At 64.0% G+C, this 24,703-nt stretch overlaps 1 protein-coding gene across 4 annotated transcripts; it reads right to left on the reverse strand.

The window, feature by feature from the left end:
• Positions 1 to 8,296: 8,296 nt before the first annotated feature.
• On the reverse strand, positions 8,297 to 20,120 carry LOC112546587 (retinoic acid receptor responder protein 2-like). Of its 4 annotated transcripts, none has more exons than XM_075915640.1 (5): positions 19,914 to 20,120; positions 10,951 to 11,055; positions 10,423 to 10,527; positions 9,869 to 9,974; positions 8,297 to 8,441 (listed from the first exon to the last, which is right to left on the reverse strand). In XM_075915640.1, exons 1-4 carry the CDS (start codon positions 20,076 to 20,078, stop codon positions 9,873 to 9,875), a joined length of 477 nt encoding a protein of 158 aa, XP_075771755.1. In that variant the 5' UTR covers positions 20,079 to 20,120; the 3' UTR covers positions 8,297 to 8,441; positions 9,869 to 9,872. The 4 variants fall into 4 exon arrangements, with proteins under 4 accessions (XP_075771755.1, XP_075771756.1, XP_075771754.1 ...); XM_075915641.1 differs by having other exon boundaries at positions 8,297 to 8,445; XM_075915639.1 differs by having other exon boundaries at positions 9,848 to 9,974.
• Positions 20,121 to 24,703: the final 4,583 nt, after the last annotated feature.

Below are 24,703 nucleotides of genomic sequence, written 5' to 3' on the forward strand. Positions count from 1 at the left end.
CCAAAGAATGGGGGCTGTCCTGAGAGCAGCCAGCAGGGAACACAGAGAGGCTGAGGACCAGGTGACCTGCTACATACTAGAAGAGGCCAGGAAGGAGTATAAAGAGGCCATGTGGTCGATGCCATTTTGTTCTCAGCTCAGCACTTCATCCCAGAGGCAGCACTGCAGGGATTGAAGAGCCCGGAAGACCTGGGAACCCATCCTGATCGTAGGATGTGCAATAAGAACTTTTAAACCAGCAGCTGTAACATCTCTGCTAGCGCCTGCATCGAGGACTGGGAGATTCGGTGCATGTAACGTACTGTACTTTAATAACCTGACTCTCAAGCTTTTCTTTCTTGTAATAATAAACCTTTAGATATAGATTCTAAAGGATTGGCCCAGCGTGATTTGTGGGTAAGGTCCAGAGGGTAAATTGACCAGGGATCTGTGGCTGGTTTCTTGGAACCGGACAGAACTTGTTCGGGGTAGGTGGGATTGGGTGCTAGGACCCCCCACCTGTGTATGAGGCCCGGGGCCATCTGGGGCACGGATATTGCTGGGGTATCGGAGGGGTTTTGCTCGGGAGGCTTCAGGCAGGCAGCTGAAGCGCTCTGTGAGACTGGTTCGTGGCCTGTGTGGAGAGGTCGCCAGTCAGGGGGACTGTAAAGAGCCCCGGATTTGAGCAATTCGCCCTGAGCGGACGCCCTAAGCTGTGCCCAGACACGGCCCGGTCCGTCACACCCCCCCCCCCCACTGCTGACCCCATTTCCTCCCTGCCACAAGGCTTGGCCCCTTCATAATGCTGCAAACCCTTGTGACTCGCCCCCACCTGCAATGTGTTGGAAGCTGATCTCTCCCTAGGTTCCATCCAGGGCCGTCCTTAAGGCTTATGGTGTCCTTTGCAGGGAAGGAGGGTGGGCGGGCGTTTTTTAAGTACATTAGAAGCAGGAAGCCTGCTAAAAAACCAGTGGGTCCCCTGGACGATCGAGATACAAAAGGAGCAATCACAGACGATAAAGCAATTGTGGAGAAGCTAAATGATTTCTTTGCTTCAGTCTTCAAGGCTGAGGATGTTGGGGAGATTCCCAAACCTGCACTGTCCTTTGTGAGAGATGAATCTGAGGGACTGTCTTGGATTGAAGTGTTATTAGAGGAGGTTTTGGAACAAATAGAAAAACTTAACGTTAAGAAATCACTGGGACCGGATGGCATTCATCCAAAAGTTCTAAAAGAACTCAAATGGGAAATTGCTGAGCTATTATCTGTGGTTTGTAACCTATCCTTTAAATCGGCTTCCGTACCTACTGCCTGGAAGATAGCTAACATGACACCAATATTTAAAAAGGACTCTAGAGGTGATCCTGGCAATTACAGATCGGTACGTCTAACGTCAGTACCGGGCAAATTAGTCAAAAAAATAGTTAAGAATAAAATTGTCAGGCACGTAAAAGAACATAATTTGTTGGTCACAAGTCAACATGGTTTCTGTAAAGGGAAATCCTGTCTTACTAATCTATTAGGGTCTGTCTACACTAGCCCCCTAGTTCGAACTAGGGAGGCTAATGTAGGCATTCGAAATTGCAAATGAAGCCCAGGCACGGAGTTCGGACTAAGGGGGACTTAAAAATGGCAGCGCCTGGGAAGATGCAAATGAAGCCTGGGATATTTAAATCCCGGGCTTCATTTGCAACTTCAAATGCCTACATTAGCCTCCCTAGTTCGAACTAGGGGGCTAGTGTAGACATACCCTTTGAGTTCTTTGAAGGGGTTAACAAGCATGCAGACATGGGGGATCCAGTAGATATAGGATACTTCGATTTTCAGAAAGACTTAGACAAGGTCCCTCACCAAAGGCTCTTATGTCAATTAAGTTGTCATGGGATAAGAGGGAAGGTCCTTTCATAGATTAAGAACTGGTTAAAAGACAGGAAACAAAGGGTAGGAATAAATGGTAAATTTTCAGAATGAAGAGGGGTAACTAGTGGTTTCCCCCAAGGGTCAGTCCTGGGACCAATCCTGTTCAACTTATTCATAAATGATCTAGAGAAAGGGGTAAGCAGCGAGGTGGCAAAGTTTGCTACAATACTAAATTGTTCAAGATAGTCAAGACTGAGGCAGACTGTGAAGAACTTCAAAAAGATCTCACAAAACTAAGGGTATGTCTACACTACAGCACTAATTCGAACTAACTTAATTTGAATTAGTTAATTCGAACTAAGCTAATTCGAACTAGTGCATCTAGACCTAAAAACTAGTTTGAATTAGCATTTTGCTAATTCGAACTAGCATGTCCACATTGAGTGGACCCTGAACCGAAGTTAAGGCTGGCCGGAAGCAGTGCCAGCAGGGTATCAGGTTAGGACTTAGAGCGTGGAGCTGCTGTCTCAGGCTAGCCGAGGGCTGTGCTTAAAGGGACCCGACCCCCACCCCGGACAGACAGTTCTCAGGGGTTCCCCGCTTGCAAAGCAGTCCTGGCTTGGAGTGCTCACACTCGGCACATCACAGCACTTGGCCATCAGCCCGGCTGCACTTGCCTCAGGCTGCCATCCGGGGGGGGGTGTCAGCTGATGGTCAGGGCAGTGTGTGTGTATGCTTCCAAGAAAAGGTTTAATGTCCGTGTCTTTACTGCTAGGACCGGGGTCCCATCGCAGAGGGTGGCCAGCAGGCCAACAGACACCTTGTTATATAGGAAGAGATTAGTACACCTTAGATTTTAACTGCTAGAACACAAAGTTCCTTCGCAGCGGGCAGCCTGGGAAAGGCTGGAAAGATGCCCCAACGGATCTTGTCACCTGGGAGTGACACAGATCCAAACGCCCAAGCTCTCCCTATGTCTGTCTCTTTATGACCGGCTGAAGTTTTTTTAAATTGTGCTTGGTTCTGTTACAGCAACTGAAGGAGTCAGGTTAAAGCTTAAACAGTTACAGGTTTATTAAAAGACTTATAAAAGCATATGGTTACAATGGCTATTGCTCTCTTTCTTAAATGCTAACAAATACAGATTTTAAAAATGGTTACAAAGAAAATAAAGATAGAAAATAGAAATAATGGTACCAAGTGACAGCTTAATCTTTAAAGAGCTCTAACACTATGTATATATATACTTAAACAAAGGACCACATCCAGGTACAATTTTTACCCCTTTCTGTGCCTCTCGACTCCAGCGTGTCAGGCCAGGGCCGGTCTCTCAATTCCTAGGAAAGACGAATACGAGGTGGGCGTCCCCTTGGAACCTCGGGAGATCAAACACCTAACCCGACCAGCAGATAGGTGGTAGATTGACACACAAAGTCAGTGTGCTGCTGAACTCATCTCTCCGGTGGGTTCCAGCGCTCCTCCCCCTCTCTGAGCCTGACACACTCTCAGGGGGGGTCTGGCTGCTTCCCCTGGGGACAAGATCCTGGCCCTGTGGCTGGTCATTCTCTTCCAGCTGGGTAATCAGCTGGGCCTTGGTTGCTTTCCGCACAGGCAAGCCCCTCTCTCTGCACAGCCCCACCAGCTCTGCCTTCAAGAGTCGGGCGTAGGCCATCTGCCCGCTGGGCCCCTTGGTGCAGACTCACCAGTCTAGTGCTGCAGCGCCCCACGATTCCCAGGAACCGCTTCGCTCTGCCTCAAGCATGCTTGGCTCCAGGGCTCTTGCTTCTACAGCGCCTTGTCGCTTGCCGCTGGGAGCTTCATCCACGGGGTGCAGTGGATCCCACCCCTGACACCAGTGTGACGGCGCGTTGGGGGTTCCCCGTCTCCTGCACCCCGAAATGGCACAAACAGACTGTACCAGCCAGTGGAATTGAGGGTGGTTTATTGCTCCTCCAGCACAGCGCAGCACAGATGTAATCTGGTTACAGGAACTGGGGCTAAGAGGCCTCAGTGCCCCCCCTTGAGATAGGGGAGTCCCAGCCCCCTCCCCAGCTCCTTATTCCCTGCCTTCCAGCCAGGAACTAACTAACCCTTTTCCAGCCCTGCCCCCCAGCCAGGGCAGCATCCACCTTCCTTTGTTCCTCTCCATGGGGGGTGTCTGGCCACTGGTTCAACAAGTTTGTCCTTACCTCTGCCTAGTGAGGCTTTCCCTGCTGGGTCTTGCTCCAGACAGCAGGGGTCACCACAGCCCAGCAAGTACCCCCACTACGTCACAGGGGGATTAACCTCTGGGGAGACTGGGAAAAGGAGGTGGGAGAGGGGAAGAGAGAGGGTGGGAGAAGGGAGGGGGAAACTTGGGAGGAGGGAGCTGGAAGGGGGAAGCCAGGAGAAGAAGGAGAAGGGGAAGTATAAAACTATGGTACGCCATATCTTCAGTACTGTGTATGGATGTGGTCTCCTCACCTCAAAAGAGATGTTTTGGCCTTGGAAAGGGTTCAGAAAAGGGCAAATAAATGATGAGGGGTTTGGAACAGGTCCCATATGAGGAGAGGCTAAAGCGACTGGGACTTTTCAGTTTAGAAAAGAGGAGACTGAGGGGGGATATGATAGAGGTCTATAAAAGCATGAGTGGGGTGGAGAGGGTGCATACAGAAAAGTTCTTCATTACTTCCCATAATAGAAGGACTAGAGGAGACCAAATGAAATGAATGGGTAGCAGGCTTCAAACTAATAACAGACAGTTCTTCTTCACAAAGCCCTAGTTCAAATTAAGTTCGAACTAGCGGTTTGCCTGTGTAGTGCTTATGAAAGTTAATTCGAACTAACGACTGTTAGTTCGAATTAACTTTGTAGTGTAGACAGACCATAAGTGATTGGGTAGCAAAATGCCAAATGAAGTTTAATGTGGCTAAGTGTAAAGTAATGCACATCGGGAAAAATAACCCCAACTATACGTACAGTATGATGGGGGGCTAATTTGGCTACAACAAATCAGGAAAGAGATCTTGGACTTATCGTGGACAGTTCTCTGAAAACTTCCACACAGAGTGCAGCGGCGGTCAAAAAGGCAAATACAATGTTAGGAATTATTAGGAAAGGGATAGAAAATAAGACCCAGAATATCTTACTGCCCCTGTATAAAACTATGGTACGCCCACATCTTGAATACTGTGTACAGAGGTGGTCTCCTCACCTCAAAAAAGATATTTTGGCCTTGGAAAGGGTTCAGAAAAGGGCAACTAAAATGATTAGGGGTTTGGAACAGGTCCCATATGAGGAGAGGTTAAAGCGACTGGGACTTTTCAGTTTAGAGAAGAGGAGACTGAGGGGGGCTATGATAGTGGTCTATAAAATCATGGGTGGTGTGGAGAGAGCAGATAAAAGAAAAGTTATTTATTAGTTCCCTAAATAGAAGAACTAGAGGACACCAAATGAAATTAATGGGTAGCAGGTTTAAAACTAACAAAAGAGTCTCTATGGCCCATGGACGGGCTCTCTGGCACGTCTCTCTAGTCTCTATGGCCCATGGACGGGCTCTCTGGCACGTCTCTCTGGTCTCTATGGCCCATGGACGGGCTCTCTGGCACGTCTCTCTAGTCTCTGTGGTCCATGGACGGGCTCTCTGGCACGTCTCTCTAGTCTCTATGGTCCATGGACGGGCTCTCTGGCACGTCTCTCTAGTCTCTATGGCCCATGGACGGGCTCTCTGGCACGTCTCTCTAGTCTCTATGGCCCATGGACGGGCTCTCTGGCATGTCTCTCTAGTCTCTATGGTCCATGGACAGGCTCTCTGACACGTCTCTCTAGTCTCTATGGCCCATGGACGGGCTCTCTGGTACGTCTCTCTAGTCTCTATGGTCCATGGACGGGCTCTCTGGCACGTCTCTCTAGTCTCTATGGCCCATGGACGGGCTCTCTGGCACGTCTCTATGGTTCCAGGTGTGGTGCTCTGGCTGCTCCTGCCGAGGCTCCTCTGCTCCGCAGAAAATCGCGCCTGCCCTTCCTGGAACTACATCTCCCATCACCCTGTGCTGTGCGTGAGGGTTTCCCCTCCCCCTGTTCTCGCGAGAGTATGGCCCTTCGGGAACTGTCTTTCCCATGAGGTCTTGGGGACAGCGGGAGGCAGGGGAGCCGAGCGCGTCTGTGCATGCCTGTGGTGTCATCACCATATTCTGACGGACGTCATCCCGCGAGGCAGGCAGGTGCCGCGGGGGTGTGGGTGCAGCGCATAGTTCGGCAACCGGGCGGTGTTGCCATAGCAATGTGCGATGACGTGCCCCCGCCACAGCGTGGAGTCACCAGGTGACGTAAGCACCGCTGCCGTGACGTAAGCCGGACTGGTGGTCATGTGCCGAGTTGGGGTGTGGAGTTTCGGGTAGGGGCAGGCTGGGGTGGGGGTGCGAAGAGGTGGGGGAGGGGCAGGGGCGGGTGGGGAGAGGCTGGCGTGGGGGTGGGTGAGGCCCTGTTCTGTGCCAGGGCCTGGGGGGTCGCAGGGCAGCTCTCCTGGTTTGGGGCAGCCGGGCTGGCCAGAGCAATCACAGGGCCGGCTCCCCGGGGCAGGCAATGCGGCGCCAGGTGCCCAGGGAAGCTCTAGGCACAGGGTCCCGGAGCCACACCCAGTGTAAGCCACGGTGCCCACTCCCGCTGCTGTTTGGTGGGTCCCGGAGCCTGGGCTGGGGCCTGGCCTGGCTGAGGGGCCTTGAGCTCCCTTTCCCCAGCAGAGCGCTGAAGGGTCGTGCCCGTGCCGGCCGCAGGAGGGCCACGAGCCAGGCCGGGCGCAGCCTGCTCCGCCAGCGCCGCGGGGGCAGCGCCCGAGTGTGGCGAGCCGCCCAGGTCAGGTGAGCGCTGCGGGGATTGGCAGGCGCGGGGCTGCGGGTGCATTTCCCCATCGAGTGTGCACAAGAACCGGAGCACGGCCAGGCTGGGTCCGCCCGACATCCAGCCAGCGTCCTGTCCTGCCCGGCCAGTGCCGGGTGCCCCGGGGGAGTGGTCAGCACAGGCCATCCCTCCCAGCGGCCGGGCCCAGCTGCTGGCAAACAGGCTAGAGCGGCGGCCGGGCCCAGCTGCTGACAAACGGGCTAGAGCGGCGGCCGGGTCCAGCTGCTGGCAAACGGGCTAGAGCGGCGGCCGGGCCCAGCTGCTGGCAAACAGACTAGCGCAGCGGCCGGGCCCAGCTGCTGGCGAACAGGCTAGAGCGGCGCCGGGCCCAGCTGCTGGCAAACGGGCTAGAGCGGCGGCCGGGCCCAGCTGCTGGCAAAACGGGCTAGAGCGGCGGCCGGGTCCAGCTGCTGGCAAACGGGCTAGAGCGGCGGCCGGGCCCAGCTGCTGGCAAACGGGCTAGAGCGGCGGCCGGGCCCAGCTGCTGGCAAACGGGCTAGAGCGGCGGCCGGGCCCAGCTGCTGGCAAATGGGCCAGAGCGGCGGCCGGGTTCAGCTGCTGGCAAACTGGCTAGAGCGGCGGCCGGGCCCAGCTGCTGGCAAACGGGCTAGAGCGGCGGCCGGGCCCAGCTGCTGGCAAACGGGCTAGAGCGGCGGCCGGGCCCAGCTGCTGGCAAACGGGCTAGAGCGGCAGCCGGGCCCAGCTGCTGGCAAACGGGCTAGAGCGGCAGCCGGGCCCAGCTGCTGGCAAACGGGCTAGAGCGGCGGCCGGGCCCAGCTGCTGGAGGGCGCTGTCCCTTGGGTGGAACCGGTCGCGCTGTTTCTCCAGCAGGGAAGGATGGAAATAAACGCTGGCTCTGGCACCCGCTGCTGCTGTGTGTGTCTGTGCCCTGCTCGAGGGCCTGGGCACAGCTGGGCAGGGGGGTCTCCACAACGCGAGCCCCAGCCTCCGGGTGCGCGGCTCAGCGTGGTGCTCGTCGGGCTCCGGCGGTCTGCAGCACCCGCCAGTCTGGAGCATCCCGGACTGCGCATGAGCCCCATGGCGCCGTGGGGCCTGCTTACTTGGTGTGCTGCTCTTCCTCCCCACTATGCGCCCCCCACCTGTGCTTCAGGGCCTGGAGCCTTTTCTCCCGCCGCTGGGCCAGGCTGCCACAAGGGGGCCTGGGAATTTTGGGGGGCTTCCGCCTGGACCCTGAGCTGTTCTGGGAGCCACCCCCTGGGCCCTGTTGCTGTCCCCAGATCTCTGCCTGCCTGGCCTGGTCCGTCACCCGCAACTGCCTGCTCGCTGGAGCCTGGCTCATAAAAGTGGGTGGGGGTGTCACACCCCGTGATCAGCCCCTCTCGCTCTAAACCCTCCACCCCACGGAGTGAGGCAGGGCCAATCCCAGCGCCCCAGCAGGGGGAAAGTGGGCGTCAGGCTCATGGGCTGCCCTGCCCTGCCCTGGGGGCGAGCCGGTGCGGCGGGAGCTGGGCCAGATGCTGGCGTGGGGGCCCGAGAAATACCCCGGCGCCGGCTGGAGGATCGAGCGACCGTCCGCTGTCCGGGCAGCCCCTGTGCGAACGACAGCCCAGCCCTTCCGCAGCGTAGCTCTGCCTTTATTGGGAGGAACAGCCGGTGCAGCGGTGGCCAGGGGGGTAATTCAGGGGGGCAGGCCGGCCCGGTGCTGGGGTTGTCGGACCGGCTGGCGGGGCCGCTGGGTCTCCGCTGGGCGAGGGGCCCTGGCGCTGCCTGGGAAGAGGAGACAGCGCGGGTTAGGGTTACCGCTGGGGGGCCGCTCTCCGGGGGGCTTGTCTCGGCGAGGGAGGGGGAGGGGGGGGGAGGTGCCTGCCCTGCCCAGGCAGCCAGTGGGTCACATTCACAGCACCAGGTGCCTGGGGGGGAGCAAGGGCCCCCCGGGACTGGCAGGGCTGGCTGGCGCTTCAGTGGGTCTGCCCCAGCCTGGCTGCTCTGGACCCCTGCTGGGGCTGCTGCCGGGGGCCACAGTGTGGGGGGGGACCCAGACCCCCCGCCCAGCAAGCGCACTGCACGTGGGCAGCGAGCAGCAGCCGGACTGTAACCCTTGGTCACCGCTGCCTGGGCCGAGCCCGAGTCTCTGCAGCCCTGCCCGGACCCCCAGGCCTCCGCCCCTCCACCCAGGGGCTGTCTCCCCAATGGTGACCCCTCCCGCCAGGGTGCAGCTTGGCCCCTCAGCTGGGCAGCGCCCGGTGGGTCGGCCCACGGACATTGGCTGGGCAGGAAGCCGGGGGAGCAGGGTAGGCCAGCCCAGAGCCCCCTAAGGGACTTGTCAGGATGATGAGGGTCGGCCAGCAGCCTGGGGACTAAGGGGTTAACTGCACCTCGCCAGGTGGAGGGGCCAATAGGAATGTAGGTGGGACCTGCAAATGGGCAAAGGAATTTGGGTTTTTCCCTCCTGTCTCTCTGTGAGGGTTCTGTCTACACCCGCCCGTTAACTCGCGCTAGGCAGGCAAAGCAGGAACCGGAGCTGCAATGAAGCCCGACATTTCAGTATCCCGGCTTCATTTGCATGCTCCCGTCCGGTCGCCATTTTGAAATGTCACTAGCCCGACCTCCCTGCGCGCGGCTACACACGGCACCGAAACGTTAATTCGAATCACGTCTTTCGTTCGAATTCACTGCTACTCCTCGGGGAATGCTAAACCCTCTCGGACAAATCCGTCAGGGTTCAGCGGTTAGGGTCGGGTTTGGGACCTGCTGTCTGGGCACGTTTTAAAGATGTTTCTGGCTTGTCTCTTGTACCTGCGTTCTAGGCCACGGACGTCTCCAGGCCCCCTCTCGTCATTCTGCCGGCCACAGGAATGTCGTGGCGATGAGAAAACTTCTTTCTCTTCTTTTATTAACGTGGGATTGGTTAATGGTGGGCCCTGATTTTTACTTTAGGGGGGAGATTTCCCCGATTCCTTCATGAATATTTGGGTGGTGGCAGCGGAAGTTCTATCCCAACAATCTAGGGTTTAAAGAGTTTGGGGGAAGTTTTCTACCAAAGCCTGGTAGCGAAGGTTTTGGGGTTCACTTGCTGGCCCCCACTTCTGTATTTATCGTGCCAGAGTGGGGAAGGGGCCACGGCAGGACTCCTGAGCAGCCCAGCCCCCGCCCGGCGCCAGGACCGTACCACGCTGCGGCGGGCGCACACCGGGCTAGGATGGCAGCTCTTTGGAGAAGGTGAAGGATCTGTGGCCAGGTAAGTAGGACGCCTCCTGCATCTCCCTGCAGGCCGCCTCCACCTTCAGCTCCACGTCCTGAAGGGGCAAAGCGCCTGTCACAGGGGGGCCACGGCTCTGGGGGGAGGACTGTGTGCAGCTGTGCTGGGGGAGGGGATGGCGCTGCGTGTGCGTGTGTCTGTGTGGTGTGCTCGTGCTCTGCACGGCTACGTGCCATGGAGCCCATGTGCAGGTGTGTGTTTGTGCGCTCACTTGTGTTTGCGCTCACTTGCCGGAGGCCTCTGTGCAACTGCACCCGTGTGCCTGTCTGTGCTGCCGTGCCGGGGAGCCTCTACACGCGTGTGTGTGTCCGTGCTGGCACGCTCTGCCCAGCGGCATGCGTGTGCGTCTGTGCACTCGTGAGGTGGAAGCCTTTGCACGGCTACAAGCGTGACCGGGCTCATGGGAGTCTGTCGCCCTGCGTGCACGAGCCCCCTGCACTGAACGGCCCTGCCCCACCCCCCCGACCCGGCTGGGCCCTGCTCACCTTGCCGGCCTTCGACTGCTCCGGCCTGCAGTGCACGCGCTTATCCAGCACCTGGGCCGGGCTGCTGAAGTCGAACTTGACGCAAACCAGGCAGCTCTGCTTCCGCTGCGGAGAGGGACACGGGGCGCGTCGGGCAGGCTGGGCTGAGGCGGCGCCCTCCGGCAGGGGGTCAGGCTGCCTGTGCCCCTCCCCGCCCCGGGGCATCCCCCTCGCGCACGCCTGCCCCCGCCCCGCCAGCCCCGGTTTGGATCCCACAGCCCGTGGGGCAGGGCGCCGACCCCAGCGCTGGTCGGAGCAACGCACTGACTCTCCCTGGGTCCCCCGCGCCTGGCCCGGGGCCGCTGCCTCCAGCCCCCATGAGGCAGGATCCACTCGTATGCTTGTGCCAATGTGCAGCCCTCTCGCGCTCAGCCACTGCCACGCTCCTGCCCCCGTCCTGGTGCCCATAGGAGCGGGGGGCTGCCCCCCACACCGTTCCGGGGAGGGGAGTGCGACTGGGGAGGGGGAGGCGGCTGTGCTCTCACTCACCCCCTTGGGTTTGATGGCGCAGTCCTGTCGTCTCCCCGGCTGGTTCGGACACTGAGTCTGCGAGAGGCTGAGCCGCAGCCGCACAAAGTATCCTGCCGGGTCCTCCTGCAACCAACAGGAACCAGGCTCAGCACCGTGCCCTGCCAGCCCCTGTGTGAGGAGCCGAGCGCGACCCATCCAGGGAAAGACTCCGGCCCCTCGGGCTGGCGCTGCGCCCACCCTGCCAGGAAAGGGGTCCTCAGGGGAGCCGGGGAGAGGCCTGAGGCCAGGGAGGTGGGCTAGCCCCACGCTGCCCAGCCGGGAAGGGCCAACGGCTGGGCTAGTAATGACTCCAGGGAAGCTGTGTGGCCGAGGGCCGGGCTGGGGGATGGCTGCTACTGGAGAGGGGCCCTGTTGGCAGCTGGCCCCTGAGCTCGGCCACACCATGGCAGGGGCACTATTCCTGAGGGGGGAGCCCTGTGCTGGGGGCGGGGTGAGGGCGTCAGTGTCAGCAATGGTACAAGTCCCAGAACGGGAGGAGCAGACGGGAGCAAAGCCGCTGCCAGCAGGTAGAGGAACAATGGGTTATGCCTGGGCCGTGGGGGGGGGGTCTGCTCTGTACCCGGGTCCCCTGCGCTGGGCTGTGCGATTCCCACGGACTCACTGGGCCGGGGGGGGGGGTCTGCTCTGTACCCGGGTCCCCTGCGCTGGGCTGTGCGATTCCCACGGACTCACTGGGCCGGGGGGGGGGGGGGGTCTGCTCTGTACCCGGATCCCCTGTGCTGGGCTGTGCGATTCCCACGGACTCACTGGGCCATGGGGGGGGGGTCTGCTCTGTACCCGGGTCCCCTGCGCTGGGCTGTGCGATTCCCACGGACTCACTGGGCCGGGGGGGGGGGGGGGGTCTGCTCTGTACCCGGGTCCCCCTGCGCTGGGCTGTGCGATTCCCACGGACTCACTGGGCCGGGGGGGGGGGTCTGCTCTGTACCCGGGTCCCCTGTGCTGGGCTGTGCGATTCCCACGGACTCACTGGGCCATGGGGGGGGGGGTCTGCTCTGTACCCGGGTCCCCCTGCGCTGGGCTGTGCGATTCCCACGGACTCACTGGGCCGGGGGGGGGGTCTGCTCTGTACCCGGGTCCCCTGCGCTGGGCTGTGCGATTCCCACGGACTCACTGGGCTGGGGGGGGGGGGGTCTGCTCTGTACCCGGGTCCCCTGCCCTGGGCTGTGCGATTCCCACGGACTCACTGGGCCATGGGGGGGGGGGGGTCTGCTCTGTACCCGGGTCCCCTGCGCTGGGCTGTGTGATTCCCACGGACTCACTGGGCCATGGGGGGGGGGGGGTCTGCTCTGTACCCGGGTCCCCTGCGCTGGGCTGTGCGATTCCCACGGACTCACTGGGCCGGGGGGGGGGTCTGCTCTGTACCCGGGTCCCCCCTGCGCTGGGCTGTGCGATTCCCACGGACTCACTGGGCCCGGGGGGGGGGGGGGTCTGCTCTGTACCCGGGTCCCCTGCGCTGGGCTGTGCGATTCCCACGGACTCACTGGGCCGGGGGGGGGGGGTCTGCTCTGTACCCGGGTCCCCCTGCCCTGGGCTGTGCGATTCCCACGGACTCACTGGGCCATGGGGGGGGGGGTCTGCTCTGTACCCGGGTCCCCCTGCGCTGGGCTGTGCGATTCCCACGGACTCACTGGGCCGGGGGGGGGGGTCTGCTCTGTACCCGGGTCCCCTGCGCTGGGCTGTGCGATTCCCACGGACTCACTGGGCTGGGGGGGGGCGGGTCTGCTCTGTACCCGGGTCCCCTGCCCTGGGCTGTGCGATTCCCACGGACTCACTGGGCCATGGGGGGGGGGGGGTCTGCTCTGTACCCGGGTCCCCTGCGCTGGGCTGTGTGATTCCCACGGACTCACTGGGCCATGGGGGGGGGGGGTCTGCTCTGTACCCGGGGTCCCCTGCGCTGGGCTGTGCGATTCCCACGGACTCACTGGGCCGGGGGGGGGGGGGTCTGCTCTGTACCCGGGTCCCCTGTGCTGGGCTGTGCGATTCCCACGGACTCACTGGGCCGGGGGGGGGGGGGGTCTGCTCTGTACCCGGGTCCCCTGCGCTGGGCTGTGCGATTCCCACGGACTCACTGGGCCGGGGGGGGGGGGGTCTGCTCTGTACCCGGGTCCCCTGCGCTGGGCTGTGCGATTCCCACGGACTCACTGGGCCATGGGGGGGGGGGGGGGGTCTGCTCTGTACCCGGGTCCCCTGCGCTGGGCTGTGCGATTCCCACGGACTCACTGGGCCATGGGGGGGGGGGGGTCTGCTCTGTACCCGGGTCCCCCTGCGCTGGGCTGTGCGATTCCCACGGACTCACTGGGCCATGGGGGGGGGGGGGTCTGCTCTGTACCCGGGTCCCCCTGCGCGTACCCGGGTCCCCCTGCGCTGGGCTGTGCAATTCCCACGGACTCACTGGGCCGGGGGGGGGGTCTGCTCTGTACCCGGGTCCCCTGCGCTGGGCTGTGCGATTCCCACGGACTCACTGGGCTGGGGGGGGGGGGGGGTCTGCTCTGTACCCGGGTCCCCTGCCCTGGGCTGTGCGATTCCCACGGACTCACTGGGCCATGGGGGGGGGGGGGGTCTGCTCTGTACCCGGGTCCCCTGCGCTGGGCTGTGTGATTCCCACGGACTCACTGGGCCATGGGGGGGGGGGGGGGGTCTGCTCTGTACCCGGGTCCCCTGCGCTGGGCTGTGCGATTCCCACGGACTCACTGGGCCGGGGGGGGGGGTCTGCTCTGTACCCGGGTCCCCCTGCGCTGGGCTGTGCGATTCCCACGGACTCACTGGGCCATGGGGGGGGGTCTGCTCTGTACCCGGGTCCCCTGCGCTGGGCTGTGCGATTCCCACGGACTCACTGGGCCGGGGGGGGGGGGGGGGTCTGCTCTGTACCCGGGTCCCCTGCGCTGGGCTGTGCGATTCCCACGGACTCACTGGGCCGGGGGGGGGGGTCTGCTCTGTACCCGGGTCCCCTGTGCTGGGCTGTGCGATTCCCACGGACTCACTGGGCCGGGGGGGGGGGGGGTCTGCTCTGTACCCGGGTCCCCTGCGCTGGGCTGTGCGATTCCCACGGACTCACTGGGCCGGGGGGGGGGGGGTCTGCTCTGTACCCGGGTCCCCTGCGCTGGGCTGTGCGATTCCCACGGACTCACTGGGCCATGGGGGGGGGGGGGGTCTGCTCTGTACCCGGGTCCCCTGCGCTGGGCTGTGCGATTCCCACGGACTCACTGGGCCATGGGGGGGGGGGGGTCTGCTCTGTACCCGGGTCCCCCTGCGCTGGGCTGTGCGATTCCCACGGACTCACTGGGCCATGGGGGGGGGGGGGTCTGCTCTGTACCCGGGTCCCCCTGCGCTGGGCTGTGCGATTCCCACGGACTCACTGGGCCGGGGGGGGGGGTCTGCTCTGTACCCGGGTCCCCTGCGCTGGGCTGTGCGATTCCCACGGACTCACTGGGCTGGGGGGGGGGGGGTCTGCTCTGTACCCGGGTCCCCTGCCCTGGGCTGTGCGATTCCCACGGACTCACTGGGCCATGGGGGGGGGGGGGTCTGCTCTGTACCCGGGTCCCCTGCGCTGGGCTGTGTGATTCCCACGGACTCACTGGGCCATGGGGGGGGGGGGTCTGCTCTGTACCCGGGTCCCCTGCGCTGGGCTGTGCGATTCCCACGGACTCACTGGGCCGGGGGGGGGGGTCTGCTCTGTACCCGGGTCCCCCTGCGCTGGGCTGTGCGATTCCCACGGACTCACTGGGCCGGGGGGGGGGGGTCTGCTCTGTTCCCGGGTCCCCTGCGCTGGGCTGTGCGATTCCCACGGACTCACTGGGCCGGGGGGGGGGGGTCTGCTCTGTACCCGGGTCCCCTGCGCTGGGCTGTGCGATTCCCACGGACTCACTGGGCCGGGGGGGGGGGGTCTGCTCTGTACCCGGGTCCCCTGCGCTGGGCTGTGCGATTCCCACGGACTCACTGGGCCATGGGGGGGGGGGGTCTGCTCTGTACCCGGGTCCCCTGCGCTGGGCTGTGCGATTCCCACGGACTCACTGGGCCGGGGGGGGGGGGTCTGCTCTGTACCCGGGTCCCCTGCGCTGGGCTGTGCAATTCCCACGGACTCACTGGGCCGGGGGGGGGGGTCTGCTCTGTACCCGGGTCCCCTGCGCTGGGCTGTGCGATTCCCACGGACTCACTGGGCCGGGGGGGGGGGTCTGCTCTGTACCCGGGTCCCCTGCGCTGGGCTGTGCAATTCCCACGGACTCACTGGGCCATGGGCGGGGGGGGGGTCTGCTCTGTACCCGGGTCCCCTTCGCTGGGCTGTGCGATTCCCACGGACTCACTGGGCCGGGGGGGGGGGGTCTGCTCTGTACCCGGGTCCCCCTGGGCTGGGCTGTGCGATTCCCACGGACTCACTGGGGTGGGGGGGGGGGTCTGCTCTGTACCCGGGTCCCCTGCGCTGGGCTGTGCGATTCCCATGGACTCACTGGGGTGGGGGGGGGGGGTCTGCTCTGTACCCGGGTCCCCTGCGCTGGGCTGTGCGATTCCCATGGACTCACTGGGGTGGGGGGGGGGGTCTGCTCTGTACCCGGGTCCCCTGCGCTGGGCTGTGCGATTCCCACGGACTCACTGGGGTGGGGGGGGGGGTCTGCTCTGTACCCGGGTCCCCTGCGCTGGGCTGTGCGATTCCCACGGACTCACTGGGCCGGGGGGGGGGGGGTCTGCTCTGTACCCGGGTCCCCTGCGCTGGGCTGTGCGATTCCACGGACTCACTGGGCCGGGGAGGGGGGGTCTGCTCTGTACCCGGGTCCCCTGCGCTGGGCTGTGCGATTCCCACGGACTCACTGGGCCATGGGGGGGGGGGGGGTCTGCTCTGTACCCGGGTCCCCTGCGCTGGGCTGTGCGATTCCCACGGACTCACTGGGCCATGGGGGGGGGGGGGGGGTCTGCTCTGTACCCGGGTCCCCCTGCGCTGGGCTGTGCGATTCCCACGGACTCACTGGGCCGGGGGGGGGGTCTGCTCTGTACCCGGGTCCCCTGCGCTGGGCTGTGCGATTCCCACGGACTCACTGGGCTGGGGGGGGGGGGGTCTGCTCTGTACCCGGGTCCCCTGCCCTGGGCTGTGCGATTCCCACGGACTCACTGGGCCATGGGGGGGGGGGGGGTCTGCTCTGTACCCGGGTCCCCTGCGCTGGGCTGTGTGATTCCCACGGACTCACTGGGCCATGGGGGGGGGGGGGGGTCTGCTCTGTACCCGGGTCCCCTGCGCTGGGCTGTGCGATCCCCACGGACTCACTGGGCCGGGGGGGGGGTCTGCTCTGTACCCGGGTCCCCTGCGCTGGGCTGTGCGATTCCCACGGACTCACTGGGCCGGGGGGGGGGTCTGCTCTGTACCCGGGTCCCCCTGCGCTGGGCTGTGCGATTCCCACGGACTCACTGGGCCCATGGGGGGGGGGTCTGCTCTGTACCCGGGTCCCTGCGCTGGGCTGTGCGATTCCCACGGACTCACTGGGCCGGGAGGGGGGGGGTCTGCTCTGTACCCGGGTCCCCCCTGCGCTGGGCTGTGCGATTCCCACGGACTCACTGGGCCGGGGGGGGGGGAGGGTCTGCTCTGTACCCGGGTCCCCTGCGCTGGGCTGTGCGATTCCCACGGACTCACTGGGCCGGGGGGGGGGGGGGGGTCTGCTCTGTACCCAGGTCCCCTGCCCTGGGCTGTGCGATTCCCACGGACTCACTGGGCCGGGGGGGGGGGTCTGCTCTGTACCCGGGTCCCCTGCGCTGGGCTGTGCGATTCCCACGGACTCACTGGGCCGGGGGGGGGGGGTCTGCTCTGTACCCGGGTCCCCTGCGCTGGGCTGTGCGATTCCCACGGACTCACTGGGCCATGGGGGGGGGGGTCTGCTCTGTACCCGGGTCCCCTGCGCTGGGCTGTGCGATTCCCACGGACTCACTGGGCCGGGGGGGGGGGGTCTGCTCGGTACCCGGGTCCCCTGCGCTGGGCTGTGCGATTCCCACGGACTCACTGGGCCATGGGCGGGGGGGGGGGTCTGCTCTGTACCCGGGTCCCCTGCGATGGGCTGTGCGATTCCCACGGACTCACTGGGCCATGGGGGGGGGGGGTCTGCTCTGTGCCCGGGTCCCCCTGCACTGGGCTGTGCGATTCCCACGGACTCACTGGGCCATGGGGGGGGGGGGTCTGCTCTGTACCCGGGTCCCCTGCGCTGGGCTGTGCGATTCCCACGGACTCACTGGGCCGGGGGGGGGGGGGGTCTGCTCTGTACCCGGGTCCCCTGCGCTGGGCTGTGCGATTCCCACGGACTCACTGGGCCGGAGGGGGGGGGGGGTCTGCTCTGTACCCGGGTCCCCTGCGCTGGGCTGTGCGATTCCCACGGACTCACTGGGCCATGGGGGGGGGGGGGGGTCTGCTCTGTGCCCGGGTCCCCTGCGCTGGGCTGTGCGATTCCCACGGACTCACTGGGCCATGGGGGGGGGGGTCTGCTCTGTACCCGGGTCCCCTGCGCTGGGCTGTGCGATTCCCACGGACTCACTGGGCCGGGGGGGGGGGTCTGCTCTGTACCCGGGTCCCCTGCGCTGGGCTGTGCGATTCCCACGGACTCACTGGGCCATGGGGGGGGGGGGGTCTGCTCTGTGCCCGGGTCCCCTGCGCTGGGCTGTGCGATTCCCACGGACTCACTGGGCCGTAGTGGGGGGGGGGGGTCTGCTCTGTACCCGGGTCCCCTGCGCTGGGCTGTGCGATTCCCACGGACTCACTGGGCCGGGGGGGGTGTCTGCTCTGTACCCGGGTCCCCTGCGCTGGGCTGTGCGATTCCCACGGACTCACTGGGCCGGGGGGGGGGGGTCTGCTCTGTACCCGGGTCCCCTGCGCTGGGCTGTGCGATTCCCACGGACTCACTGGGCCATGGGGGGGGGGTCTGCTCTGTACCCGGGTCCCCTGCGCTGGGCTGTGCGATTCCCACGGACTCACTGGGCCATGGGGGGGGGGGGGGTCTGCTCTGTACCCGGGTCCCCTGCGCTGGGCTGTGCGATTCCCACGGACTCACTGGGCCGGGGGGGGGGGGGTCTGCTCTGTACCCGGGTCCCCTGCGCTGGGCTGTGCGATTCCCACGGACTCACTGGGCCGGGGGGGGGGGGGTCTGCTCTGTGCCCGGGTCCCCTGCGCTGGGCTGTGCGATTCCCACGGACTCACTGGGCCATGGGGGGGGGGGGGGGGGTCTGCTCTGTACCCGGGTCCCCTGCGCTGGGCTGTGCGATTCCCACGGACTCACTGGGCCATGGGGGGGGGGTCTGCTCTGTACCCGGGTCCCCTGCGCTGGGCTGTGTGATTCCCACGGACTCACTGGGCCATGGGGGGGGGGGGTCTGCTCTGTACCCGGGTCCCCTGCGCTGGGCTGTGCGATTCCCACGGACTCACTGGGCCATGGGCGGGGGGCCTGCTCTGTACCCGGGTCCCCTGCGCTGGGCTGTGCGATTCCCACGGACTCACTGGGCCGGGGGAGGGGGGGTCTGCTCTGTACCCGGGTCCCCTGCGCTGGGCTGTGCGATTCCCACGGACTCACTGGGCCGGGGGGGGGGGTCTGCTCTGTACCCGGGTCCCCTGCGCTGGGCTGTGCGATTCCCACGGACTCACTGGGCCGGGGGGGGGGGGTCTGCTCTGTACCCGGGTCCCCTGCGCTGGGCTGTGCGATTCCCACGGACTCACTGGGCAATGGGGGGGGGGGTCTGCTCTGTGCCCGGGTCCCCTGCGCTGGGCTGTGCGATTCCCACGGACTCACTGGGCCATGGGGGGGGGGGGGGTCTGCTCTGTACCCGGGTCCCCTGCGCTGGGCTGTGCGATTCCCACGGACTCACTGGGCCATGGGGGGGGGGGTCTGCTCTGTACCCAGGTCCCTGCGCTGGGCTGTGCGATCCCCACTGACTCACTGGGCCGGGGGGGGGGGGGGTCTGCTCTGTACCCGGGTCCCCTGCGCTGGGCTGTGCGATTCCCACGGACTCACTGGGCCATGGGGGGCGGGGTCTGCTCTGTACCCGGGTCCCCTGCGCTGGGCTGTGCGATTCCCACGGACTCACCCACACGGGGATTGGCCCAGACACCCTGTCCCAGCATGGGCAGGGAACAAGGCTCTTCCCGGGGGAGACAAAGGGGGGCACACGGCCCCTGGCGGGGGCAGGGTTGGGAGCTGGGCACTTTTTTTGGCTGCGAAACATGAAGAGAAGACACTAAGCCGAGTGCTGGGGGTTCGGGGGCCTGTGGGCCCCACCCCAAGGGTTGGAGGCTGCCTGGCCCCTCACTTCGATGCCCACACGGAACCCGGGCTGGGCTGCATGGCGCAGGAGCAATAAACCCCCCGTTCGACTGGCTGGCGGAGTCTCCCCTTGCTGTAGCTGGGGTGCAGGGTGGGGGGTCCCCGACGCTCTGTCACTCCCAGCCACAGCGGGAGGCGACTACACCCCGCCACGCCCAGCCACAGGGAGTGCAGCCATGAGGTGGGCACACCGCCCGTCACTCTCCTACAAGGGGCACCCCCTGCAAGCCAGCGACCCCCGGCACCTCAGCCCGCTCTGCGGCCGGCCGCCAGCTCCCAGACAACGTGGCGCCCGTGGCTCGGGCCGCGTCGGGGAAAGGAGGCCGAGGGGCCGGGAGAAATCCGGGGGGGTTGGTGTCAGAGCGCCTGGCCCTGCGCGGGCGCAGTTAATGTGTAGCTCGGCCCGGCAGGTCAGTGCCCGCTGGCCTCGGACAGGGCTGGCCCAGCGCCCGCACCCCAGCCCTGCCGCCCTGGCCTCATGGTGAGCCCCGGGGCTGCCGCCAGCCCTCTGGGAACAGCCCTGCGGGGCCAGGCCTGGGCTCCGGCGGGAGGGGAGCCCTGCCCTGCTCCCCAGCTCTGGAGAGGGGCTCCCCCCCGGCAGCGGCTGAGCGCACAGCACCGCACTGCGCGCACACTCACCTCCTCAGTGACCTCCTCCACCGCCTGCTCCTTGTACACCCATCGCACCTGGCTCCGGCTGTGGAAATCCTCCAGCGCCAGCTCCACCGCCCTCTGCTGCCGCGGCGATCGGCTCGCCACGGCCAGGGCCAGCCAGCCCAGGCACAGCGCGAGTAGCCCCTTCATCGGCGCGGCGCGAATGGAGCCAGGAGACGCCCGCCCCCTCGCCTGCCAGCCGCCCGCCCGCCAGCCGCCCGCCCCCTCGCCCGCCCCTTCGCCTGCCCGCCCGCCAGCCGCCCGCCCCCTCGCCTGCCCGCCCGCCAGCCGCCCGCCCCCTCGCCTGCCCGCCCGCCAGCCGCCCGCCCCTTCGCCTGCCCGCCCGCCAGCTGCCCGCCCCCTCGCCTGCCCCTTCGCCTGCCCGCCCGCCAGCCGCCCGCCCCCTCGCCTGCCCGCCCGCCAGCCGCCCGCCCCTTCGCCTGCCCGCCCGCCAGCCGCCCGCCCCCTCGCCTGCCCGCCCGCCAGCCGCCCGCCCCTTCGCCTGCCCGCCCGCCAGCTGCCCTCCCCTCTGTTCATCTTAGTTGCCCATTAGCTCTTTGCCCTGCTCTCTGCCCTCCCCTCCGTGGGGTCCCTGCCTCCGGCTGGCTCCGCCATTGCTTGGCTCTGAGCTGGGGGGATGGGCAGACAACGCTGCCCCACACGGCCGTGGGGTGGGCAGGAAGGAGGCCAGCGAGGGGTCGGGGAAGCCCAGTTCCCGGTGGCTCGGATCCTCTTTCCTGCGGCTGCTCACCAAACCCACCAGCCCGCGGCGCTCGGAGCAAGGCCCCTCGGTGCTACAGCTCAGGTCCCTGGCGCCTGAGCGCGTAGTTCCTGGGCACCGCCCCCCCCCCCCCCGGCTTCTCTTTAGAGCCTCCTCCCCTCCCCGCTTCCCCTTATCGCCTCCCTTCGGGTTCCCCTTAGTGCCTCCCCCCCGGCTTCCCCTTGACACTTCCCCCCTCCACCCTGCTTCCCTTCCGGGGCTGGCTGTGCCCAGGGTGCTTGCAACCCGCCAGGGTCTGGGATGCCCCCGTAGGCAGAGGGGCCCGCAGAGGAGCAGCTTCTGCCTCGTGCTGGACCCGCCAGGCCCTTGGGCCACGCAGCCCCCCAGCCCCGGAGGGAGGACGGGCCTGGCCCAGGAGAGCCTAGAAGGGGACGAGGCAGAGCGCCCAGCCAGGCAGCCCCCTCGGCCTCTCCAAGGCGGGACAGCAGCACGGTCTGGCCCCGGGGATTGGCAGGCTGCCGCCACCGAGGCGCGAGGAGCTGGGCCCAGTAGTGGGGATGATACCAGGGTGTCCCCCACACACTGGGGATCCGCATGGGGCCTGCCCCTGGCTCTGGGGCTCCACCCCCAGTTCTCTCTCCCGGCCGGGTTTCCAGGTCCCGGCAGCGGTTCCGTCCAGGGAGAAGCGAGCGAGGGGCAGAGCTGCGTTTTCCCCAGGCCAGCAGAGACGTGGGGCTGCCGCCGCTCGCCATCTGGGAGGCCCGTGGGCGATGACCCAGCGTGTGGCCCTCCTGGAGCAGGGCAGGAAGGCCGAAGGTCGAGCTTGTTTGCGAGTTCAGCGTTTCCCCGAACGATTCCAACAATCCAGTTCCCGGCAGAGGCTGATCACGCCGGCAGCAGGGCGCCTTATCTCTGAGCCCACGGACACCAGCTCCCTCCTCTGCGCAGCACCCACCCCCCGACAGGAGCCTGCTCCCCCCCCCCACTGCTGACCCCGTTTCCTCCCTGCCACAAGGCTCAGCCCCATCACAGGGCTGCAAGTGACTCGCCCCCACCTGCAACATGTTGCAAGCTGACCTCTCCCTAGGGTCCATCCAGGGCCGTCCTTTAGGTTTATGGTGTCCTGTGCAGGGAAGGAGGGTGGGCGGGCGTTGGGGGGACTCAGGGTTATGGGGCATTCTCGCTCCAGAGAGAGATCTTGGAGTCACTGTGGAGCGTTCTCTGAAAACATCCGCGCCGTGCGCAGCGGCCGTCAGAAAAGCAAACAGCCTGTTAGGAGTCATTAACAACGGGATAGAGAGAGAGACGGAGAATATCTTCTTGCCTCTGTGTAACCCATGTCCTGCCCACATCTTGAATACTGCTGTCACGTTACTGAATTTTGAGGGAAGCAACCAGATCACTGCTGCACCCATAGGTGGGGGTGCTGGCCCCAGAAATGGTATAAAAGGGGCCATGTGGGGTGTTGAATAGAAGCTCACTGTCTGCTGATCCTGTGTACGCTGGTCATGTGATTGTAGAATGTCTGTGTGTGGAGTTAGGAGTCTGTAATCTGTGTGGAGACTGAAAGTCTCTCTGAGTGTGGTTGAGCACTGGGCAGAGCCCAGACTCTGGACATGCTAATTAGCGAGGCCCTGTGGGACAATGGCACTGAATGGGCCAAGGACACACCTAAAGAATGAGGGTGACTCATACCTAAGGGCTACCAGCAGGGCACACAGGGATAGGCCGCTGGCCAGGTGACCTGCTGCAGCCAGGAAGAGACCAGGAAGGAGGGATAAAGAGGCCATGTGGCTGACTCCATCTTGTTCTCAGCTCAGCACTTCATCCCAGAGGCAGCACTGCAGGGATTGAAGAGCCCGGAAGACCTGTGAACCCATCCTGATCGTAGGATGTGCAATAAGAACTTTTAAACCAGCAGCTGCAACATCTCTGCTAGAGCCTGCATCGAGGACTGGGAGATTCGGTGCATGTAACGTACTGTACTTTAATAACCTTACTCACATGTTTTTCTTTCTTGTGGTAATAAACCTTTAGATGTTAGATTCTAAAGGATTGGCCCAGCGTGATTTGTGGGTAAGGTCCAGAGGGTAAATTGACCAGGGATCTGTGGCTGGTTTCTTGGAACCGGACAGAACTTGTTCGGGGTAGGTGGGATTGGGTGCTAGGACCCCCCACCCGTGTATAGGCCCGGGGCCATCTGGGGCACGGATATTGCTGGGGTGTCAGAGGGGTTTTGCTCGGGAGGCTTCAGGCAGGCTGCTGAAGCGCTCTGTGGGACTGGTGTGTGGCCTGTTTGGAGAGGTCACCAGTCGGGGGGCTGTAAGGAGCCCCGGATTTGAGCAATTAGCCCTGAGTGGACGCCCTCAGCGGTGCCCAGACACGGCCCGGTCCGTCACAACTGCGTACAGATGTGGTCGCCTCACCTCAAAAATTGGCATTGGAAAAGGTTGAGAAAAGGGCCACTAACTGCTAAAGGGTTTGGAACAAGCCCCCTCTGAAGAGAGATTAAAACGCCGGTTGCCTACATTACCACCCTAGTTCGAACTAGGGTGGTAGTGTAGACATGCCCTCACTGACTTGGTAGTCTCCACAGTCTCTTTGGCCCATGGACGGGCTCTCTGGTACGTCTCTCTAGTCTCTATGGCCCATGGACGGGCTCTCTGGCACGTCTCTCTAGTCTCTATGGCCCATGGACGGGCTCTCTGGTACGTCTCTCTAGTCTCTATGGTCCATGGATGGGCTCCCTGGCACGTCTCTCTGGTCCATGGACAGGCTCTCTGGCACATCTCTCTAGTATCTATGGCCCATGGACGGGCTCTCTGGCACGTCACTCTGGTCTCTATGGTCCATGGACGGGCTCTCTGGCACGTCTCTCTGGTCTCTATGGCCCATGGACGGGCTCTCTGGCACGTCTCTCTGGTCTCTATTGTCCATGGACGGGCTCCCTGGTACGTCTCTCTAGTCTCTATGGTCCATGGACGGGCTCTCTGGCACGTCTCTCTAGTCTCTATGGTCCATGGACGGGCTCTCTGGCACGTCTCTCTGGTCTCTATGGCCCATGGACGGGCTCTCTGGCACGTCTCTCTAGTCTCTATGGCCCATGGACGGGCTCTCTGGCACGTCTCTCTAGTCTCTGTGGTCCATGGACAGGCTCTCTGGTATGACTCTTTAGTCTCTAAGGCCCATGGATGGGCTCTCAGGCACGTCTTTCTAGTCTCTGGGGTCCCATGGATGGGCTCTCTGGCACGTCTCTCTGGTCTCTGTGGTCCATGGACGGGCTCTCTGGTACGTCTTTCTAGTCTCTAGGGTCCCATGGACGGGCTCTCTGGCACGTCTCTGTGGTCCATGGTTGGGCTCTCTGGTACATCTCTCTAGTCTCTATAGTCCATGGACGGGCTCTCTGGCAAGTCTCTCTAGTCTCTATGGCCCATGGACGGGCTCTCTGGTACGTTTCTCTAGTCTCTATGGCCCATGGACGGGCTCTCTGGCACGTCTCTCTGGTCTCTATGGTCCATGGACGGGCTCTCTGGCACGTCTCTCTGGTCTCTATGGCCCATGAACGGGCTCTCTGGCACGTCTCTCTGGTCTCTATGGTCCATGGACGGGCTCCCTGGTACGTCTCTCTAGTCTCTATGGTCCATGGACGGGCTCTCTGGCACGTCTCTCTAGTCTCTATGGTCCATGGACGGGCTCTCTGGCACATCTCTCTGGTCTCTATGGCCCATGGACGGGCTCTCTGGCACGTCTCTCTAGTCTCTATGGCCCATGGACGGGCTCTCTGGCACGTCTCTCTAGTCTCTATGGCCCATGGACGGGCTCTCTGGAACGTCTCTCTGGTCTCTGTGGTCCATGGACAGGCTCTCTGGTACGACTCTTTAGTCTCTAAGGCCCATGGATGGGCTCTCTGGCACGTCTTTCTAGTCTCTGGGGTCCCATGGATGGGCTCTCTGGCACGTCTCTCTGGTCTCTGTGGTCCATGGACGGGCTCTCTGGTACGTCTTTCTAGTCTCTAGGGTCCCATGGACGGGCTCTCTGGCACTTCTCTATGGTC

Source organism: Pelodiscus sinensis, unplaced genomic scaffold (genome assembly GCF_049634645.1).
Source record: "Pelodiscus sinensis isolate JC-2024 unplaced genomic scaffold, ASM4963464v1 ctg110, whole genome shotgun sequence".
Lineage (NCBI taxonomy): Eukaryota > Metazoa > Chordata > Testudines > Trionychidae > Pelodiscus > Pelodiscus sinensis.

Bases quoted from the DNA above. Each gene is read 5' to 3' on its own strand.
- LOC112546587 (XM_075915640.1), bottom strand. From the start codon at position 20,078: ATGAAGGGGCTACTCGCGCTGTGCCTGGGCTGGCTGGCCCTGGCCGTG. The intron at 11,056-19,913 runs GTGAGTGTGCGC...TGTTGGTTGCAG, and splicing joins TGGAGGAGGTCACTGAGGAG to GAGGACCCGGCAGGATACTT. The intron at 9,975-10,422 runs GTGAGCAGGGCC...TTGCCCCTTCAG, and splicing joins AGCAGTCGAAGGCCGGCAAG to GACGTGGAGCTGAAGGTGGA.